This window comes from Cyrtonyx montezumae, unplaced genomic scaffold (genome assembly GCF_038088225.1).
Source record: "Cyrtonyx montezumae isolate F1298 unplaced genomic scaffold, pur_monq_1.0 scaffold_30, whole genome shotgun sequence".
In the NCBI taxonomy this organism is placed as follows: domain Eukaryota; kingdom Metazoa; phylum Chordata; class Aves; order Galliformes; family Odontophoridae; genus Cyrtonyx; species Cyrtonyx montezumae.
The window spans coordinates 2,658,728-2,683,015 of record NW_027072035.1 but is presented as its reverse complement, the minus strand read 5'-3'; the positions used below and the strand labels follow the sequence as shown (position 1 = coordinate 2,683,015).

Here is a 24,288-nt window from a genome sequence, read left to right as displayed (position 1 = left end):
TGAGGAAATAAAATGCAAATACAGATTGCCTTTTACCTAGCTTCCCTCTAGTCCCAGCTACAAATAGAGAAATGGCTTTTTTAATTCATTAAGTAGTGGAATAAGGGCAAACTTTTCATTTCTGAAATGATAAATAATATTTTTACAATACCTGTGATATCCATGTATTATTCAGCAGCATGAGCTGCTGAGCACAGAGAGTAAGAGCAAGAGTACATGCAGAGAAGCCTCCAGGAATGAACACAAATTATTTTGACACGTGAGAGGAACTTTTCCAAAGATAGTTAATGATACCCCAAACTCAACTGTTTATTCATTTTGGTTATTCAATATAGATTTGAAAACAACTTTAGAATAGTTTTAAAATATATATTATTCAATATGAAGTTTATTTATCTTAAGTTTTCTAAAAAATTATATTTGACCATTCTAATAAAATTAACAAGATAATATCCTTTCCAATTAAAATAAGCAAAATATCCTGAAGCCAGTAGTATGGCTGCAACATATCCAACATTACTATCTTGCTCTGATTCTCACTCGCTAAAAATAATGAACCTCAAAACAAAAAAACAAAATCAAACAAAATAATTATAGGATTTGTAGGAAATACCTCACAGTGCTCTCGATAAAGACTCTGCAGTGATTTGATATCCTCAAAGGTTGTACCATCTGGTAGAGAAGATATTTCAACTTCACCAAACTCCGGAAGTACTCGAGATGCATCTGTTTACATAACAACATAACGAGAAAACATTGTTACAAACAGTGTCTATTACAGTATGATTGGGAAGAGATTTATGGATGATACAAAGAAATAAATTCTAGAATGTTTTAATGCTCAAATGAAAAATCTTTCATAACTGTTGTATGTTAAATTAGTGAATAAATTCAGACAGAGTTTTTAAAGTAAAACAAACAAACAAATAAAAAAACTTAGGCATATTAAAAATAGGTTAACTATATTCTACACCTATATAGAAAGGTACAGACATTCAGAATTTTATAGGATTAAAGAAAATATCTGTATTGGTGTATGAAAGATTAGTTGCTGTTTTTGTTTTGTACAACTGACAAGTTTCTACGTAGCCATGTGTGATGGAAATTATATAGTTTTTATTTGAAATTCATTAGAGTTTAAATTAGATCTAATGTGTGATTTCACTACTTCTAAAAGAGTAGCTTATCTGAGGGAAAATTGCTATGTTAAAATGCATCTGGAAAGAAACACTCAAAACATTTAAAAATATGCTTATGTACCGAATGATTTTAATAAGAGCAAAATTAGGCCAAAGGATTGATTGTTTGAAAATCTCAGCAAATTAAGTCCACAGCTTCTGCAATAACATAGTCTAAGAGACTTTTAGACTTAACTAAGTAGAGTCTTTTACTCCTTACTAAGATACAGTTTGTTTTCATTACTGATAAATTTACATGTTTTGCTGGATCAATGAATGCACAATTTATACATTTTTTAACATGAATATTCAGATTCTAGTTACAACTATTTAGCTCTTTCTACTTACAAAACTACAGCACATCTTCAAAAAAGATTACTAGCTGGTTAACTTATTAACATATTGTTAATCAATAAAGTGCACTTTAAAAGCATGTAGGGAGGAAATGTCATTACAATTTCAATATGCATGTCTACATCTAACTTTGCACAGCAATTGTGTTGTGATTTACATGATATCAAAAATATCACTCAAATACAGAATTTGCATATTCTTCCTTTTATAGTTACACGATGCATATTAAATATTACATAAAACTCACCAAACAAAGGATGTAGTTTAAGTGACTTTTGGTTCTGTTGTCAGTAGAAATTTTAAATATGCCACGATAACTTTAAGAAAAAATTACTAGTGTGACTTGATATTTCCCATGGAGTTCTTACTGTTTATTTTTATAGTAGAATAAAACATGTATTAATACCTAAAAACTGCTGATGATGTTGGCTTTGGGCAATTACAGTTTGTTCAACAGATGTGCCTGTCTGTTGACCACTTCCTGTGAAGCCATCTGCAACTCCATCCACTTTCTGCATAGGCTTATACCTACAAAAATATCAATTTCAAAATTATCCTTTTTGATAACTTTTTCATAGGTGAGCTCATATAGTCTATGCTTACCCTGATTTTTCCACTTCAAAATAAAAATTTACAGAAAAGAACAAAAAGAATTTACAAATATTTATTTTCTTTGCAAATAACATAAGAAACACAATTACTAAGAGCAGAGAATTTATAAAGGTGATATTACAGCAACACTACCAATTTATTCTGGAGTTTAGCATAGGAATAACGTAATCATTAGACTGGCTAATTTATGCAATTTTTAGAAAAACAACACTACTATTTGAGGACAAAGAAAATGAAATTATTTGAAATGCAACAGACATTCCTTACAGATACAGCATACACAAACAAGCTACTTGAAAGCCTCAGTCTTTCATACTGTAGTCTCATAAAGTATTAAAAAATATCACAATTATTTAAACAGGAACATTAGATTGGATGGTCAAATGTTGTAAGACATCTGACAGGCAATAGGTCCTGGCTGAGACTTGCAAAACACCTGAGAATTTACTCCCAGTTCTTAATGGCATCAATTTGGGTACTCGGCACTTTTGAAATAGAATTGTAGCCACTGGAAGAGCAAAGCTGGAACACCAAAGCTGAACAAAATGTCATCAAATAGTGTTTTGTATTGTAACTGAGAATTTTCTGTACCAAATAGTGTTATTGTGCTCTTTGTATCTGGTGTAGTTTCCAGGGAAATAAATAGGAGGCATTATTTTCTATGCAACATATGTACTATAATATATATAGTACATTATTGAACTGCGAGTGCACTTTGTTTTTGTTATTTTTCCTTAGTCATACTATGTCGCACCTATCTTTAGCTGTGCTACATGTATTAAAAAAAAGGTTGACGTCTCTTGCCAAATTTAAGGTTTGTAACCTAGATCTCCACTGGGATGAGTATTTTTAGACAACTTCATATCTCATAAGTTGTTTCTTATTGCCAGCATTATGGCAAAATGGTGCGACTCTACACTTATTTAATTGTTCTTGACAGGTTTTGAAAGAACAGAAAATGCTGAATTTTATTAAAGAGTCTGACTCTGGCATCCTCAGTCTGGTCTGTGTTTACAGAGAGTATGAAGATGTCCTGTATGAGATAGCGTTAAGAAGAAATAACCAACTTTCTGTGTATTTATGGCAGAACTGAGGAAGCAGGAGTATTGCACTGTACTTTCTATGTTTTAGAGTTACTGCTTGTGGTAAGACAGTGTTGATAGTCTTCTCTTGTTAAGAATCAATACACTTGCTTGTTTTTGTCTTACAAAACAGACTGAAGAGGAAGGGAGAAGAAAGACTCTCCCCCTATCTCAAGATGACTCTTATTAGCATAAAGTCTGTTCTGCATCAACAACAGAGTAACTCTAATCCTGGCCAGAGGCAGAAACAGAATATGATTAAATCTGGGCTAAGTTTAGTGTTGTATTATAAATACAGTATTGATTTGTACACTTGAATTAGTATCAGCCAGAAAGGCGTGATTTTTTTTTTCTTCTCATTCTTATGCCAGAGAATAAAGCTTCAGCAATTTTAAAAATAAAGAGTTGGCAATGTCAGTATCAGCTCCTGAGATGGAGCTGGCATACTGATAGTAGTTTTACTACACTGCAGAGATAGTTCTGGCTAAAAAAAAATAACCCACAGATCATTAAAGCATTAAAACTTAATTTTCTAAATTATCGTATCAGATATATTTCCACAGTATTTTGGCCATAAGGAACCTAACCTTGATGAATCTTTCCAAAAATAAAGTCAGGGCCATATTCAACTCTGTTTTCCAAATGAGACATCTTACTCCAGTGACATATTTAGGTGCATTCCAGACACAGGATAGCGATCATTAGTTAACACTGTCTAATGATGATATCATATTAATCTTACAAGTTCATGACAAATACTTGTGTTTAAAATTCTGTATTCACAAAGTACAGATGTTAACAGAAATATGAAACTTACAATTTTTTAAATTTTTTTTATTTTGTATAATGTATAATATGTACAGATGTTAATAGAAATATTTAAAATTAGCTTGGAAAGCTGGAGGTTTAGTTATGGAAATAAAACTGAAAACGTGACGAATGCCCTAAGAAACAGACAAGAATGTCTATACCAACTGTCTGAAATGGACATATAAATTATGAGAAAGATTTCACAATAAGACAGAAACTTTAATTTTTGTAACAGCTTTAAAATGTCTTGCTTGATGAAGTCCTGCTTCACCAATATATTTTATAAAATCAGACACCTCAGATATTTTTCTTATGTATAATATGGGAGACTAGTGATACAATTCAAGTAAAAAGTAAATTCAAGGAAGCGAACCCATTTCCCTTTTTTTTCCCCTAAAATAGACTGTAGTTTTTTCTATATACATATCCTCACATTTTTTCACCAAAAGCATATGCCTTTGTTACCTCTTTCACCTTTGTAGGAAAAAAAAAAGAAAAAGAAAAAGTCCTTCAGTCTTCCCAGAAAGTACCACCGCTTCCAAATACTTGCATACTTTCACAGATCTTCACTAAAAACAGATGCTGAGAGAAAATACTTCTATCAGCCTGCAGGCAAACTATTATGGTCATGCTAGTTCTTTCAAGGAGTGGAAATAAATATCAAACTGACCTTAATCATAAGCTTGCTATAAGCAGCTTATTCATAAAACCATACTGTAATGAAAATACCAACATTTGACATTTAAGGTCTTAAATCTTTTCTTCAGATTGTGGTAAAATAAAACTCAAAATAGTTAATCTGAATTTGCTCATAAAACATCTCACTTTTTGTTATTAATTTTTGCAAACTTATGGAAGTTTCTAGGTAAGTATTCTTTCATGTTGACTGGTATGTTACTTCAGTGACATCAACTGTGTATTTGGCAAACTTCTATTTTTCACAGTAGGGAAGTTGAACCAAGTTCACATTAGAATTTCATCTTTTCAGTGTAAAGGACAGTAAAGATTTATGAACTAAAAATATTAATAAGTACTCATATTCATTTCACACTTTACCTCTGTTTCTGCTGCATGGGCTGCTGTCTCATAGCCATGTATTGCATGTCCTCTTGTAGTCGATTAAGAGGAGAGTCTGGCTTGACACGAATCCCATAGTAATGGTATTTGGAGTTCCCCCTTCATGAAAAAGCAAGCATTGAAGGAAAAATAACAGTAGTTTTATGCATATTTATTACATTTACTTTACAGTTTATGTTGAATGGACAAGATTATGCACAAACTAAGCCCAACTCTCCTTTCATACCTGTCATTTACATGGGTATAATTTTTGAATCTTTAGGAAATTAATTCACTTTCTTAAATGTTACCAAACATTTTAACCTTTGTTTAAAAAACAGAACATTCTCTCTCTCTTTCCCTCTTATTGAAATAATGACTGAACAAATAAATAAATTTCCAAACAGCAGACTGCATTTTATTTATACTGTAGTATATTTATCAAATATCAAGATCAAGAAAAGTAAAAATAATAACAACATCTGGAAAAGCAATAACATTTTGAAATTAATAAATATGACTGCCAGAAAACATACGCAATGTTTACTTACTACTTAATATATAGTCTTCTAATATCAGAAAAGTTTATCAACCCTAATTATTGCTTGCATTTCCTAATATAACTCAAGATTTCATGAACATGTACCTAGTTCCAAGTCTTCTTGTCCGTAATCCCATGAAGATTGACCGTATGAGTTTTCCAAAGGATGCTGCATTGACTGGATCCAACTTGTGCTCCTGACAGTGTCGTAAGTAATGGTTGTAAAGGGTACTCCTAGGGAGGCTCACTCCTTCTGCAGTTTCATAATTGTCCAAAAGCCACTGAAGCTATACCATGTGTAAAAAAAGAAAGAAAAACTAATTAATTTTAATTAGTACTTTATTAAAAATGTCTTAACCATAAAACATTAACTTATAACAGTTTAGAAGTCAATCTTCAGGATTATTGAACAGAGATTCTCTAAATGCCAGCTTTACCATGTTACTTTAAGATCTACAGAATTGCCAGGAAAGAGTGGAACTCATTACACTTTGATCTCAGATAAATGTTCACTTCTTAAAAATATTTTGATTCAGTACCACACACCGACTATGATTTAGAAACAAACTGTTAGCACTGCAATGAAATAAAATAACGAGGAATGTAATTCATACAAATTGCACAAAACAATCTCCTTGGATTAAAAAGTTAGGTAAAACGTTAGAAAATGTGATAATTTAGTGCTTTTCTTTGTCACATACTAGAAGACGTCATAAAATTAAACTGAATGGGATACTTTCCTTTTACTCTGAAATACAAAAGGAAAGAACTATTGCATACAAGCTGAAGAACAACCTTGATAACACTGAAAATAATAGCTAAAACTGTGTAACGTTAGGGCTACAATAATAAATCGTGGCCTGCTTGTCTTTGACTTCCAGGAGGAACAGAATGAAAATGCTGGAAAAAAATGAATCTTTTCACCTAACTATGCTAGGTATTTTTGATAAACTGCAGGAAAAGACTTTTCATGTCACATCACTGGACGTTACAGTGTACAAACACAAAACATCTCTAGCTGTCAGTAAGATATAAAACAAGTGAAAATGACAATTTAGTAGTGCTTGATTTAACATTACAGCAGAGCAGGAAAAGAAATTAGAAATAGTAGAGGTTGAGAACAGGCTTAAATTCCACTGTTTTAGTTTTTGGGCATGCTTAATTTTTGTTATCTTTTTCCAGTACTTGCTGTGGTTTCTCTTCCCTGAAGTTCCCTTTAGATTCAGATTGGATGATTAATTTGTTTTCTCTCTGAATTCTGTTTCCTTTTTTTCTAACTATTTAAACCAAAGCAATACTCTGTGAACATTTAAAACTGCTAGTGTTAGAGATAACCAGAACTCTGGACTTAATTTGACCATCCAGTGAAACCCCAAAACAAGGACAATGGGTCTTATCATAGAATCATTTCAGTTGAAAGAGATCTTTAACAGTGATTTAGTCTAATTATACTGTTATACACAGGGACACCTGCAGCTAGATCAGGTTGCTCTGAGCCCCATCCAGCCTGACCTTTAGTGTCCCCAGGAATGGTGGTTCCACAACCTCTCTGGGCAACCTGGGCCATTGCCTCACCTCACTTGTAATAAAAAGCTTTTTATTATGTCCAGTCTAAATCTCCCCTCTTTCCGTTTGAAATAATTTCCCCTTGTCCTACTGTGACAGAAAGGTTTACCATCCTACTAAAATGTCTGTCAATTCCTTCTTCCAATTGTCCTAATTTTCAAATTTGCCAACAGAATAACTAAAACAAAAACTATTAAGCTGTATTAAGCAATTTATCAAGTCCATGTGTTATTTGTTCCTTTGCAGAATTATTTACTGCTAGAGTGCTGCAGAAACTCTGCTCCATCACTGTTCAGTGTAATTAACTGATCATGTAAAGAATATGAATATTTTAGTGTGCAGTACCTGAACAATGTTTCAGTTCAGTCATTTTTTACATCGCAAAACTGTTTTGTACTAAAATGTAGATTACAACAGATAATGAATTTATACCTGTTTTACTCACTTTGAGAAGTTTACAAAAACAAATGAAAAAACATTAATTGACTCTAGAACATTTAAACATCAGTTCCATAACTTTTCCTTATTTCTTAAGCATAAGCTCTAGAAAAATGTAAATATATAAATGCTTCCAAGACAAAAACGGTTTTGCTATGTCTACAGATAACACTGTATTTCAAACAGATAAAATGAAAAAGTAATTCATCCGTTGTCTATCAGCTGATAGGTAACTATTTTAAAAGTCTTACAAATCACAGGTGTCTCTCATAGTTGTCATTTTGAAATAAAAATGAAGAAAAATACATCTGAAAACATAAACTTATGCCTGGCAGTATAATTGAACTAATGAACTAAACCCATCTGAGCCTAGAAACAAGTTAGTTACCTCTTCTAATGGTTTCATTTAATCTCTACTTTAAATCTATGATCTATGTATATTTATTTATACATATGTATTTAATGTTTTATATACTATTAAATCTATGGTTAAATCAGAGCAGATAGAGAAATGTTAAGAACTATTAATTTACCCAAAACGAAAAACTAATTGACAAAAAAAAACATTTTCCAATTAAGTTCTCCATATAGTATTACAGATATTTTCTTCCAGATGGCTTCTAACCTGTTCAATTTATATGCATTTCATTCATTGTATGAATTTCTAATGTATGTTATTGCAACCATAATCTGGATGTTAAAAAAAACAACTGAACAAAAACCAAGAACAACAAAACACAGACCACATCGCACAGAAAGATATATGCATTATCAGATTTTGTTGCTGCAGAGTTACTTTAATAATAACAGCTTTACATGATTTTTTAGATTATAGCCTGGAAGAAAAAATGAAGTTAGTATGTGATTTTAAAAAGACAATTATTTACAAATATTGTAGAAATACTCTAGACAATCTTACAATTCTAAAATTGAGCTATTCAGATTTAAATCCTCGCTTTAATATTGACCATATTGTATGGCTATGTTGGTTAAAAGTATGAAATATTTGCACAGATATACTATACTGACTCCAACTCCTATTAAGCAGCAATGCCTATAGAACAGTGAAGTATTAATGTAGAAAGCAATCAAGGAAAAGAAATAGAACAGAAATGGCAAATTCCTTTAAAAAAGCATAACTTTAGGCAAAACAAAAACAAACAAACTAACCAACAAAACAAACAAACAAACAAACAAACAAAAAACAACAGAAAATCTAATATAGATATCATAGTGTGAAAATCCAAGTATTTTCCATAAATTAATATCACTTGCAAAGTGGAAATTAGTATTAATTCAACACAAAATTTAGAATTGCATTTTAAAAAAGCCATTCTAAAGCAATTTTTTTTCTAATAAAGGCAACTAGACCATTAAATGACAAATTTAGGAACAGCTTAAGAGACAAAGAGCAAATCTGAACTTACTCTCCACATTATCCTTACATGAGTTTAAAGTCAATAAACACTGCTTTCTAAATAGCTACCACATTCAATAAGTTTGATCTAAATTGTAGTGACTTCTTCCAAAATGACTGAAGCTTAGGAAAAACATGATTGCCATAAAAATATGTAGTGGGGTCTTCTTTTCTTCTCAAGGATCTATTCCTATCAAATAATTCTGTAAATCTTAAAAACCAAGAGAAATAGAATGATGACAATACATGTGATGGTGACAATACATGATACATGACAATACATGACCCACAAAACATGTGGATACAAATCTCATGACTACATCTCTGTAATAATTTACAGATGTACTATTTACACACTGTAAATAGTACAAGGGACCAGGAACAAGTGGAGTAGTTTTGGGGGCCCGTTATATTATTTTAAAAATCTTTCTGATTTTGTACCAAAATTCTGGACCTTGAAGGTGGATTAAACACAAACTTATCATCTAGTTGTTAAGTTCAAATGCTAACAGAAATTTCTTACACTTGATCAAAAAAACATTATGGTCCTTTATACAATGACATTTAAGTAATTTTACTATTGATTACTTTTCCTCTGTCCAAAGCAATTATTCTATAAACTACAAAGATGTTTACAAAAGAATTAAAATCTAAAATATTAAAATATAAAAGTCTGTTCTGTATATTTTGTATAAGAATGTAGCATGATTTTTCTCAATAAATATTGGCATTTTCTTAAAAAAACAAACAAAAAAAAAAAAACAGCCACAACAACAAAAACACCACACAAACCAAAACCAAGCAAACAAAATCACGAAACCTAGGACAATCCCAGCTATGATTCTGAGATTATCAGATCCATACAGAAAAAAATCCAAAACCAAAATCTATTAAAATATAGAATATTTGATTTCAGAGTGACAGCCTTGTATTTTTACATTTAAACCACAAATGAAATGTAAATTTTCACTGTTGAAACAATAGAAGAATTTGTATGTAACTACATTACTAAAGCTGAAAAGTGTAAAAAGAGACAAGGTGAATAGAAACCAATCAACATGTAAAAAATATCAAGATGACTAATATCAAGGAAAACAAGGCGTTCAAGAAATAAAGAAAGTAATATTATTATTTATGTAAGTTTCAAATTAACTTTGTTTCTTTTTCCTTTCATCTCACAGTTATATTTATTGTTTTTATCACTATATCAGGAGATCACGTTCTTACATCTTCTAGCTCCCAATGTGGAAAATTCTTAACTGTTAAGTCTTGCAGAGTGTGAACAAAGAGTAAGATAAATAATTAAGACATTTATGTGTACTTTAGACTAATATTCTATTCTTTTTCATGCTGTCATATGAATATTTAGGATCCTCAAGTTATTTCATCATCAGCTTACTACTCAGAACAAATGAAGAAACATCTAATAATCCAAAGATATTATTTAGTTATGCTGTTTGCCCCTTCCTTTATATATACCTATAAGTTAATATAAATTACATTTTTACTGTTCTTTATAGACAAATTTACTGAAAATGTCAAAAGCCACCTAATTAAGCATAATTTTGAGCAATACCTCACCATTTACACTATAATCTCCAAAACAGACAAATGTGTTAACTTGCGTTAACACAGGTCTAAAACCTTAGACACAAATACACTGCAAGATACCATCAAGACATTCAATCTGACAAAATAAAGCCATGGGAGATGCAGTATAAAATTACAAGTAACTAGGATGGGAAGATTAAGAGCACAAAGTAGTAATAAAATAAAACAAACATTCAGAGGCAGGCCAAGCATGCAGAACAAGCAAAAGAGAGTGTATGTGAAGAAGAGACAACTTACATGGCTGTTGAGAAGAGAGCTTCTGTGAGTGGACAGACCATCAGACTTTTGCAGTGTCTCAATCGCCATTTCAATCTGATAATAGATGTCATTAAAAAAAGGACTCATGACAAGATAGTAAAAAAGCCTGATCAGAGAAATCTTGACAGGTTGCTTACAGATCAATGGAAATGCCTAGTTTTTTCCTGGCTAGGACATATTAAATGCTGTCATACTAGGGTCTCAGTGAATACAAACCTCACCAGTGAGGTCAGAAAGCATTCTGTTTACATAAATACTGCAGGACCACAGCCTCAAGATTCAATTTACCTTCCTCTTTGCTCAGGAAATGAGAGCAGATTTGCTGGAGAGCTACAGTGAAACAAACAAACAAAAAAGCCCAACAGAATAAACCTAAGCAAGGCCAACAATGCCTGACTGAATTAAAATATCACTGGTGACCAAGAAAATAATCCTAAGCAGATCTTCAAGACAGGCATCCATACATTCTCCTTCCAACTGTAACAGGAAGAGCTGTTTCCATATTTAAAAAACAAAACTTTCTCTTTCTGCAGTAACAAGCAAATCCCAACCCCAAATAATTCAATAGGTTTTCTGTCATTAACTTCAATGGTACAAGATATCACTGACTGCTGCAGCACCCTCTAAGTATTTCCAGCTGCCTAAGTACATAGAAAGTCAGAATTCACACAGAGAGCAAGATCCAGCTTTCAGAAAAACAGCTTTTTTTTTTTGTTAAGAATAATCTAGCCTTTTAAAGGGAAAAAAGAACACAGCACTAATTAAATATACAGTATTTTCCAAGTGCAAATGTATAAACACTCACACATTTGTTCCCAGTCTTTTCCCTTTGAGTATCAATTCATCATTTCATGTTCTATAACAGCAACGTTAAAGAGTAAAATTGGAACCTAACTGTAATTTAGCCAAGCAAGAACAACACTGAAAATGACAGAGACAATGGGATGTGCAGTAAGAAAAGGGATATAATTAAACAGCTACATTAAATGGCCAAAACAAAAGCAATGGTAAATGCCACTTAGATTTTTAAAACCACTTACCATTTTCCTTGGAGACCATTTAAAAATAGCCTTCCTCATTCTACTTCAAATATCACAGAACTATCTACAGATTTTAGTGGTATACTTTATCAGTGTTAGACTAATTCATTCTCTGAATATCAGAAACTGAAAAATACTTCAGTTGATATTGAAATTTACTGCACATAATAATTAGCTTCTCCCTTCTTTACAGTGTGACTGGCCAATACTTTTATTCCAACAGTTACGAGAAATAATTTCTTGCTTCTTTTCTATAACTGCTTAATATCAGCTATATAGAACTTACAGAGAAGTGTACTGAGAATATGATTGCTATGTAAGAAAATGAACTCTGACATGATAACAACTTTCTTTAATATTCCGATCTCCTCTTGCTTCAGTGGAAAACACTACTAGGTTAAAGAACTCAATCACATAGCAAAGTTCAGAATTTAAAAGATGATAAAAATGATTAAAAAAAGTACAAGTTTAAACATCATTATAATGAGATCAATTTGCTACATACGGTAAGAATTTCCCTTCTTAACGCGATTCTACAAACTAAGCATGCCACACGTACGTAAGTCCTAATTCTGAATCTTAGGTGACTTGTTCAACAGCACACATGTTACAACAGTACTACAACAACAATAAAGTTACACTTAATACTGCTACTGCATTACTTTAATTATGCTGCTGCAATGTGTGGTCCAGTTTGCTCAGATAACCAACTGGTTAGAAGTAGTAATAATTGCTCTTACAAAGAAAAGAGGCATTACAGATCCCACTGCCATATTCCTTCAATGTCTTATGATACAACGCCATTAACCAAAGCTCTTCTTTTTTCTCAGTTGGGATAACTTGTAGCTGAGGTTTATTTTTAAAGTAGCTTTCACCAGTAATTGCCACTCTGTCTACACAGATTTTAAAACAAGATTATTACAGTGTTAGGATCATCTAGTCCACTTTTTCTTCATAACCTAAGCCAAGCAGTGCTGGTCACCACTGAAATGTTAATTAATTCATCAAGCTCAGAAAGATACTGGTTCTATATTTAAAAAAAGTTATCATCATAGTCTAAGGAGTCAAGTTTTACAACACACACACAAATTGTTCTAACTACCAATTATTTTGTTCATTATTTCTAGTCTAAATTTTCATAAGGTGAAATTCTGGCATCATCTGACAGATACCTCTCTTTGTAATAAAAGAAATCTTCCTACGTAGGCTATACGATCACACCTTCAGTAGTATTGAGCATAAAATAGTTTAATTTGACAGAAGATTTTCAAGACACTAAATCCTTCTCATCTCTATTCAAAACAGTATTCAAACACATATGAACATTAATTACATAGGGAATGTGTTCATTTTATAATTATATTTGGAATATGAAAATAATGTCCACTTATTTTTTTTAGCATAAATACGAATAAAATACTAATATTGTTTGATTTCTAGCAATATACATTGAGAGAGTTCAGGCACAGCTAAACATGTTTGCATCTGAAATGCATAATGAAAAAAAGGAATTACACATTCATTTACTTGAAAATGTGAAGTCACATGTATCTCCATTTCTTCTCTTAAAAAGATTAAAAACATTATTTATTAAAATGTTCTGACTGATAACTTAGATGTTCACTTCAATTCTGTCATCCCACAATAACGTGAATATAACCGTGTTAAATATTGCATGATAATCAGCTTTTATAGTAATAGAAGTAATTGGGGGGAGGAGGATAGACAGACTAAATTAGAGAATGACAGTCTTCAATAGACTTTAATTGTGAGATAGAAATAAAATAGACTGTGATTCTAGACATCTCCCTCTGTTTACACTGTTTGCCTTATATTTGGACACAGTTATTAATGATTAATGGTATTTCCCTTGAGTTAATAAATTCAATAATTTGATTACAGTACAAGCATCCAGAAATCCACACCAGTCAGTCTTTATCTACCGATTTAGAAATTATTATATGTTCTTGTTACTTTATGTTTTAGTTTTCATTAACACGTTAATAGATAAACATATTATATATATCTGAAACTATTACATATATTAAGTTCCTAGGAGCCAATGGCAAAAGTAACAGCACTTTTTGATTATTCAATTTATTAACACAAAGCATTCATAATAAGTTGTTCTGAGGTGATGAGGACATAAAGAAGACAATTAGCAGAAGCATAAGACCTGACTTAGTGTGCAGAACAGCCATAGGCTAGTAAAAATACAAAATGTTTTGGTTTCAGGTCACATGACATTTTCCTTCCTAAAGCTGCAAATGAAAAAATGCTGTCCATCTTCTGTGCTCATGGTTCTCAAAGATATGGTCAGACTGTCTGACCAGTTCCACTTTCTCTCCCCAGAATCTTCCAGTTCTTTGTATATATAACCTCCATTATATATAGCTTCAAACATATCTTAAGCTGGTTTACTTATTTGACAAAAATGCTTTCACGAAAAACAAAAAAGTCCTTCACTTAACTCTAAAAAACATGTGGAAATGTCTCAATGTCTCATTCTTTTCATTTCTCACATAAGAAAATCAAAAGTGAGAATCTAAAAGAAATGCAGAGTTCAGATGACTATCATTATTAACACCAAATTTGAATGCATTTATGACAAGACAGAGCCAGAGAGATGTATATTGGCTATTTTAGAACTAACAGGTATTTAATCAGAATCAGAAAAATCCAGTTCTCCGGACAGGTGATGCCTGCACTCCCATGATAATGACTGTTAAAATAACATAATGACAAGTCATCTTGCATCCACTTTAAGCATTTCTAGTAAAAGAAAATGAATTAACAGATTTTTTTTTTTCTTGTGTATTCAAAGATATCTATTTCAATTATTTCATAATTAAAAAAATGTTGTATTTTATGCAATTTTTAATCAATAATTGGAATGCTACACTGGCATAAATTTTGTTTCAAATCCATTTTCATTTTTTATGTAAAAATACCAGAATAAATATCTGGTGGAAACAAACCATGAGGTGCTACAAGGCTTTTCAGATAGAAAATGCAACAAAAGCTGATGACTGAAAGACGAAGCAGAACTGACTCAGAAGAGAAAGGAGGCGAAGCCATATGCAGGACAGGGTAGGTGTGGCTGACCTTTGTGAGATCATTCTTCCTTAAGCTCAGGTTCCTGCTCTTGTGGAAAAGGCAGAGTGTCAATTCAAGAAATACAATGCAGCAGCAACAGACTCATGCGAGCAAATAAATAAATCAGTGAAACCTATCTTTTGTTCTGGAAGAGAGTTGTGATGCTCCAGTGTTCACAAGGAGAAACCAAATAAGAAAAGTCTTTGAAAGGAAGACTTAAAGGAATTCATAAAGGAACAAGGTCATCAAATTATCTAATTTTCTCATCCTTGAGCTAATTTACACCAGTTAATCTTTGTTATTTCTTTATCAATTGAAGTGATTAGCCATTAATAAAACTGATTTAGAAGAAGAAAGAAAAAAGTTTATCTGTCTTCTTCTATCTGAAAATGGATGCTTCTTTTTCCAGAAAAGACATGTTACAGTGCAAGAGGTCAGACTGCTTAATCTAATATTCCTTTGCAGCATAAATATCTGTGCATTTTTAATTTTATCAGAAATGGTTTGTTTTATACAAATATAAAATGGATCCAGCTAACAAAAATTCTGCAGCAGATTATCAGAAAAATTGAGGAATGGAGTTGGAAAAAGTTTCCCTTCTGGGAAAGAGATCAACACAATCACACAACTACTTTCCAAATTATAGCTCTGTCATCATAGAACACTTGTTTATTGTTCTTAAAATAATTATGATAGCTCTACTAAAAGCATATTATCAAGATACAAATAAAGATCTTTACACTAGGCTTCATAACTTCTGCTATTCTATTTCTCTCTCAATTAATTGCACTTCTTGGGTAGGTATCATCCTTATTTTAAAGTTAAGAGCATAGTTTGCATACTGTACTTACTAAGAGAAGTAATAATCCGTGTTAATACAAAAAAAACAACATTAATTCTGCTTTTATTTTCATATACATTTAGAAGTGCCCTGAAAGAGGATAAACTGCAGCAGTCTAAGTGGAAACCTCCTATAGCTGGTGATGACTGATAAGTGACAAGTGTAATTACAGATGAGTACTAAAGCTTGTTACAAAAATCAGCACGAAAAAACAGAAGCCTGTCGCTGACAAGCATAACACTACCTTTACTACTAAAAACTATATTATTTTTAAAAACTTATGACAATATGAAATACGTTGGTTAGATCATTCTTTTCAATCACAAGAACTATGTAGATATATACAGAAAAAAAGAATTGCAAGATGATTTACATTTCACTATTAATAATTCAATTCAGTTTTCTAGTTGATTTCAAATGCAGATAAACATTCTGTGACTAACTTTTGCTACCATAATAAAAAAATGATAAGCAAAACACTAAACTTCATGGGTTCTTAAGTGAATAAGGAGAAAACCAGCATGAAAGATAATACTTTTATTTCAATGTAGAACAATTTAAAGCAACTATGAAAGCGTAGTTACCTAAGTACTTAAAGTAATATTGCTTCTCAAAATTCATTTGCTCTAGATTCGCATACTTGTGACTACAGAAAACTATTCTTATTCAATCCGTGCTTGATAGTCAGAGTCATGTACAAAAATTGCAAGAAATATCTTTCAAAAAATTAATGTTTTAAAGAAAAAATAAAATTCTTGATTTAATTAAATTAAAATTCAGAAATGTCTTTTTCTTTCAATTAAAATCATTTAAAACACATGTAAATGTTAACACACATTTTTATTTTTTCACTAAATAAAAATACAATATTCTGTTGCCAGAATATTGTGTTGAGTCTCTGTAATTTTTTTTCTCATAAAATAATACTACATATTTAAGGTAGTCTAAAAGTTTATATGAAATAATACATGTAGACGTTATACAAAAATTTCATATTTAACTATATTATAACTACTTTTAGAATAAAAATCAAGATATTTTATTGAATCATCTAAGTGCTATTGTAAATGCTCATCATTATTCCAAATAAAATTTAAAAGAATACTGGATTTTAATTGTTACACCGGTTCCCAAAATAAAGTTCCTTAATTTACTAGTCATTTAGAGTAATGTTTAATCAGTATATTTATCAGACCTTTTTAGTCTAGGTCTCCCAGTTCTCTTTCCCATTACTTCCAAATCAATACAACACCATCAAAATGCATAGAAGAATTGAGAAGTATTCATTATGGCTATACTGTAAAGCTAGACTAAGTATAAACCCATTTTCTTGAACGGAATAATAAATAATTTGAATAAGCTCTTAAGAGAAGGGTCTGTGTTCATATTTAAGTGTCCTAAACAGCATTTATCATCATCCTAACAGCATGCACCTTCCCATAGCATTACGATACTTCCTCAACAGGCTTTGAAAAGTACCACATATGATTAAGAAGAAATGTTAAAAGGAAAAAATGTGATAATATTCTGAAAATACAAGAATTTTGAAATACACTACTATACATACACTACAGTAAAACAAAACATGACAAATGCAGGAAGTTGCTATCAACTACTTGTAAGCTAGATTATTTGATATTTACGCTTATTTATATAAATATTTTCAACAAGACTGTATTTTAAAAAAAAAAAAAAAAAGCTGTTGAGTTCTTTTAGAAGAATACTAAGCTCACACACAATTATGTAAACATTCCCAAAATATTCACAGGCATTACTTGCATGCAAAAATTTAATCTATAAAATGTAAATATCTGCAACCCATCAAGGGAAAGGTCCGTCTTTGTGTTTAAGTTTCATGCCTGTGTCTTATTTACACATAATTATTTCTTATTTCACAAAAAGGTACTATGTAGTATCTTCTTTGCTAGCACTACTTTGCTGTACTTTCTAAATCAATCAAACAAACAACATGTCAGTCTGAAAGAACATCTTAATGACTTAGTCCCAGAGATTTCACATCAGTTTGAAATACTTACAGTAGCTGGGGAAGTCCGTGTTGTGTGAGTCACTGAATGACCAGAATTTTCCATTGAATTGCCAATCAAATAGGTCCCTCCTGAGCTGCTAATGAGCTGTCCTCCTGTGACACCCATCTGAATCCCTCCAGTGCCGACCATGCTATGAGAGGAGACCACTGTTGTCACCTGCGCAGAACTTCCTTGAGTATCAAAATAATTTCCCCCAGTGTTTTGGCTGTACATCTGGGTTTCTGTGTAAGGATAAGTTGTTGATCGGCTTCAAGAAAAGAAAACAAAAGAAAAAGAAATTATTTGTATTGTTCATTTAGTTGAGGGAAATGCTGCATTTCTAGTAATGTGTATGCAAATGCTATAGCAAAATTAAAAAAAAGACTGGCAAACACTCCTTTCTCAGAGAATAACATTTTAGCAAGTAAATGTACCAAATAATTAAACCAGTAAAAATATTTACCAAGCATTTTGTCAGCCTTACCTGGAGTAGAAAAAGTAAGTATGACAACAACTGAGAAGACACGTAGAGCTCATACAGTAATTAATATACTGCAGAAAAAAAAAATTAAAGCTCCATCTGCTTCAAATTTTTACAATCTTAACATAAAATTTAGAGTTTCAATCATATGTTATATACTTCACATACTGTATAAGTTGCAAAATTGCAAACAAGTTATATAAATCTTAGCAAGAAAGTCCAGCGTTAACTACTAGTTTTAAATGTTTTATACCTCTTGGTTAAAGCTTGAAATAGTCTGAGCTTAATGGTATTTGAATATATTTATTTTTACGAGGTGAATTTAAAATCAGACATGAATTTGTACTCTGATGAAAACTTGCACTGAAGAAATAAAATTAAACCAAAACTATGATGTGTAACAAGACTACAAAAAATTAAACTAAAAAAGAAACTAAAGAAACTAAGAAACTAAAAAAGGTATGCAACAAGAATGTTTTAAAAATTACTTTTGAGCATGAAACATTCATGGTCTAAGTACGCTCTAAAAACTATTCAGTTCCTGAAACTTTTTATCATGTTTCACATTCTTAATCACTTATAGTCAATCATTACCTTTCATGGGTTATAATCTGTTCATGGTTACTGAATATGTACTTGCTTTTATGTACTAGCTTCGTTCACCAAAACGTGTTTTAAAATTATTAACTGCATAGTATTCACTGCTTTCAAGCAAAATTCCTTATTTTTGAAAAGTCTGCCTTAAAATTTTATCCCGTTTCAAAACTGCAAAGATTTGTATTTTGGCAAGCAGGACAATAGAAATGTCGAAGGACAGAAAACAATCAGTTTACTCAATCATTAATTTTATTGCTTAAGCATAAAAATCTGTGATGTTGCTTGTAATCAACTGATGACAGTATTTTGAATGTCAAAGTTCCTCATTAACTTGTATTTGCTTATATTGAGATACAGTCTGTCCAAGTAAATACAATTTAATCTAGTAGAATTTTGGGAAATATTCTGGGAAATAACAATTGCCAAATTCCTGCATAAGCCTACAGTTCATTATAATTGTACAAATGACAAAATCATGCAAAACCATGCAACTTAAGCAAGAATGACAAAAGATTTCTGCCATTTCTACCCAAGATTACGAGAGGAAGCAGCATTCACTTTTTATGCAGTTGGCAGATCATTAATGCATCTGCCCAAGGCTTAGAAGTCAGTGCTGTTTTTTTTTCCATTTATCTAGACAAGAATTAGTTTCTTAACAAAATGTAGCAAAAGTAATAAGGAACTACAGCTAGTCTTTTTTTTTTTTTTAACTATGAAAGCTTGCATAAGATCAGTTAGTAAACAATAGACTCAGTTTATTCCTTCTTTAGCTTCAGCAAGTAATTACTTTTAAAACAAGTGAAGGACATGTGGCACCTTACCAACAATCAAAGTTAGAATTTTTACTATGGCTGCGGACTTCAGAGACTCACAGAAATTTAAAAACTTCAGGTTTCAAATCCTGAGTTTTATAACCGTCATACTAAATTATTTCCCCTCGCTCCTTTTTAAGCTACATAATCAAATCCTTCTTTATTTTGGGTGTTTCAAAACCTTCAAAATCAGCAAGAAACTTAAAGTTAATCTACAAAAAATGCCTTGCAGTCTCCTGAAAACAAAGCAAAACAGTTCAGTTGGGAACAATGCTAAAAAAGACAGCTAATCTATTAATATTTATTTGAAAAAGTAAAATCAGTTGTTCTTTGCATTGCAATAGCCTGTGCATGTGTTTAGGTACCAATGTAGGTCGTGACTGACCTTTTTTATCAAGTCAAGGTATCACTGTGACACCTTGTGATACCACTGAAATATTGCTCACCTTGTGATGAGCAAGATAACTGCTAGCAGAGCTAGCATTGCATTTGCCTTGGAAACACAGAATTTACTGTATTTACAGAATTTACCCCTACACAGCAGGGTTGCATTTTGGAAAAGGTAGTAGTGGAAGATAGAACAAACAGTTCAGAGAAATGTTTGTGAAGGGAGAGAGCAATGAAATTTCTCCCACAAGAGAAATAACTTTATGAGGTATCAGTACAGTATGAAAATGAATGAAAGGACAAGGATATTGTTGATGGTAAAAACAGACATGGCTAGAAGAAACAGACTGTCCAAAGGACATGAGCAAGACATATACCACACTTATAGAAATGAAATTAAAGTAGTACTTCTTTGGACAAATGCAAAGTGCTCAATGTTTCAGAAGAAAAGTAATTTACTCTGTGTGGAATGGGTAGAGGAAAGGAAATGCCTGTTTGCTTTTACCTGATCTATAAATCATGTACAGTTTCTTAATAAGGACTGGTTGTATTACCACAGCTAAATTAGTTTATAACTACTTCGTATGACTGGGCCAAGAGCAATCTTTGTGGAAGACAGACCAGGTTTACATCAGGTTCTTTGAGTACACCTGATTACTGGAAATGATTAAGCAAATCTTCAGCAACTGGGATCAATGACGTAATTAAAAGTGAGATAAAAGTGTTATTGTTACATGCAATGATAATTGCAACTCAGTGAAGAGCTTTGTAGGTAACTATAACAAAAACAAATTAATCTGATACCAAAAAATGCAGGCTATACCAACCGGATGAGATGATGCTATGGTTTTAACATCATTGAATACAACATGAGCTCTCAACACAAAACTGTGCAAAGAGAAAAATATGATGTTATATTCTTTAGATTGACACAAAGGATAACCTGAAATAAGGAAGTTACCTCCTACTTCTCCACAGCACTTGCAGCACAAATACGTAACACATGATTCTCCAATAATCTGGCATATAGTCATTTCTTCCCCATTGAAAATGTTGTCACACCACCATCTCTTATGTTCTTGTAGAGCTGTATATTTAACTTCAGCATAAGTAAAATATTCTGAATCTTTACCTTGGTGATATACCATGGCTTGAGATACATGTTAGTAAACAGAATCTAACAGTTACTCCTACCAAAAAAATTGTGAAATTTGGTATGTATTAGAATGTGGCATTAGAAAGTTCATCAGAGTTCCAACTACATTAGGCTACAACATCCTACCTTCCAAAAGGTTGTGCAAGCCAGATGGTATTTAAACAGTGAGCATATCATACAAAGTCAAGATTCCACACTGGAAATTAATGAGCTGGACTAAGATTGCAAGGTATTACAATTCACCTATTATACTTTATTTCTTAGATTTTATCATAGAATCATAGAATGGTTTTGTGTTGAAAGGGAACTTTAAGATCATCCAGTTATAACTCCCCTGCTATAAGCAGGGACGCCTCCCAGTAGACCAGGTTTCTGAAAGTCTTGAACACTTCAGGGTGGGAGCATCTACAACCATTCTGGGCAACAAGGGCAATCCCTTATAAAAATTCCCTACCCAGCTTTCCTGTAGGCCCCCTTCAGGTACTGGAAGGCTGATAAAAGGTCCCCCAGAGTTGTTCTCCAGGCAGAAGAGTTCCAGCTATCTCAGCCTGCCCCTGCAGAGGAGGTGCTCCAGTCCTCTGATCATCTTAGTGGCCTTCCTCTGGATGCACTCCAACAGCTCCATGTCCTTGTGTGGGGGCTCCAGAACTGGTTGCAGTACCCTAGCTAGTTTCTCATTACAGCACAGTAGAGGAACAGAATCACCTCCCACTTTATAATGACTTGCAAAACATAATGCTAGAAATAAAACGTGGAGCTGTGTAATAATATTGTTAATAAAACTACATTTTTGGCACTTGAAAGCAGATTGATGGCTAAATTCAGTAGGTCTCGGCACTGACCTTAGAAATTAAGTGTCCTGCATTTATTACACTGACATACTGCTATTAAGTTTAGCTTTTAATGACAATTCTGTCCCTTCAAAAATACTATCACTCTGAAAAAAAGAATTAAGAACAACAGTGAAGAGAGAGTATATCTAGCTGTTTCCTCTACGAGTTTTCAGTGTGCTCATGCACATGGGAAATCATTTGTTCCCAGCTGCATCTATTTTTTGGTTCTATGTGTAGGTCTAGACTCTGATCCACCCACTGCCATAGATCTGTGCTCCTGCCATCCCATTATGTCTCAGTATTTACATGAGCCGATCACATTTTCATGAGCTCCAAATTTTCTTTGAACAAATAATTGATGAGACCTTTCCCATTTTTGCCTAGCAAGCATCATCTATATAATTATGGCAATATATGTCTTAGAAATGTCTACCCTACTGAAGGATTTTTTCCATTACTCTTCATCTTAGTAAAAAACAAAAAATAATCAAATGTTTATTTCATTTTCCAGGAGTTGGTTAGAATATCAGATAAGTTAACTCAAGTGTACTTAGAGTAACAAATTAGGTTTCAATTTGAAAATATTTATCACTAATTTCCGTGTCTTGCAAAATAAGTTATTAAGAATTACACTCTTATTATCAATTATAGGCACCAACTAGGAAAGAAATAGCACTGGATATAATGCACTTTTTTTTTTTCACTGAAGATGTATACCTTTATACTGTACAACTTGAAATATTACCAGCCCTCCACAGTGGCTCTGCAACCTCTCAGTGTCAAATGTTTAATTTTTCTGTAATTCTATCTCAGATGAATGAATGCTATAATAATAATCTTATTAATCTAGTAATGAAATTTGAAATAATCAGCTGGGTTTTGGGACGGATTGCCCACACCACTGCAGCAGGTAGACATTTAAGTATTTCTTTTTTTATCATTTCTGTAATGAATAGCTTAGTTAGCCTTTAATGGTATTTAGTTAACTATGGTATTATTTACTGATATACTAAATATGAAAAACAGTAGAAGAGAACTACGATTTCAAATGTTTTAGCTGTATAGCAGATAAACATAATATTGCTGTTTAAATGTGGAGTAGCTAATGCTCGTGATTAATGCTATGGTATTGCAATATGGCAGAAAACTTCTGTGCAAACAAATCCCAAAAAAGTCAATTTCCCATTGGAAAAATATCCTTAACATTCCTTAATATTTTAGCATATTTCTGTGGTCCTGAAGCTGACAGTGAGTTTCATGAAAACTACAAAGAACATATTTTTTTTCTAATGTGGAGAGAAGGCCTCAATGAAGCCCACAAATTACTCAGCCTCTGAAGGCTGAGTATGATATGCCATATGAAGAAGGGAAAGTACTATACACCCTAACACTTTATTCAACAGAACATGATACAGCAATCAAATTATAATGGGGAGGGCTAGGTCATCAGTTTCACACTGTCTTCTGCCTTCCCACAAAGATATCCACTCTATTAACCAGACTATTGACTCAGAGCTTTTTTGTGACAGACCAAAACCCAATGAAGCAACAAACTTCTTCCATAAAACCCTTCTCAATAGGTCTAAAGACAGACAGAAACTGAAGTACTGATAAAACAGTGCTTTTTTACTACCAATCTGCCCTTTATCAAACTAGCAAATACAAATATCAAAAGCCATATTATGAAATCCTAAGTAACACATCTGTACCCAGAGAACAAGAAATTAAAGTGCACAATCTGCTTCATAATGATAAAAAACTTGGACTTTCTTTACCCATGTATTTTAATATGTTCAAAATTTATAATATATCAGCTAGATTCAGCTTTATAAAATTTACCTAAAACAGAGCTGCATTATTAAATATAAGGAAATTCATATTAGTTCTTACTCATTGACAGTTTTGAAGAATCACAAACAAAATGGAAATATGTTACTGAGCAACAGTGATTATCAATAATTGAGATCTTCAGCAGTCAGTCCAAGATCTTTTTCCACATGAAAATAAAATCATAAAAGTGCACACAATGCACAGCTGTAGGAAAATCCTATAAACCAGAGAATGAAGTAAACAAAAACAATGGAGAATTCTTGCA

General features: G+C 32.1%; 1 protein-coding gene across 1 annotated transcript in view; it reads right to left on the bottom strand.

The window, feature by feature from the left end:
• Positions 1–24,288, bottom strand: part of RFX3 (regulatory factor X3) — a 120,413-nt gene that overhangs the window by 14,087 nt on the left and 82,038 nt on the right. The window contains exons 4-9 of the mRNA XM_065744173.1: positions 17,937–18,195; positions 10,903–10,977; positions 5,739–5,920; positions 5,093–5,212; positions 1,939–2,060; positions 614–726 (exon numbers count right to left, since the gene is read on the bottom strand). Of these exons, the coding sequence (XP_065600245.1) occupies positions 614–726; positions 1,939–2,060; positions 5,093–5,212; positions 5,739–5,920; positions 10,903–10,977; positions 17,937–18,195 (871 nt within the window). The remainder of the gene's footprint in view (positions 1–613; positions 727–1,938; positions 2,061–5,092; positions 5,213–5,738; positions 5,921–10,902; positions 10,978–17,936; positions 18,196–24,288) is intronic.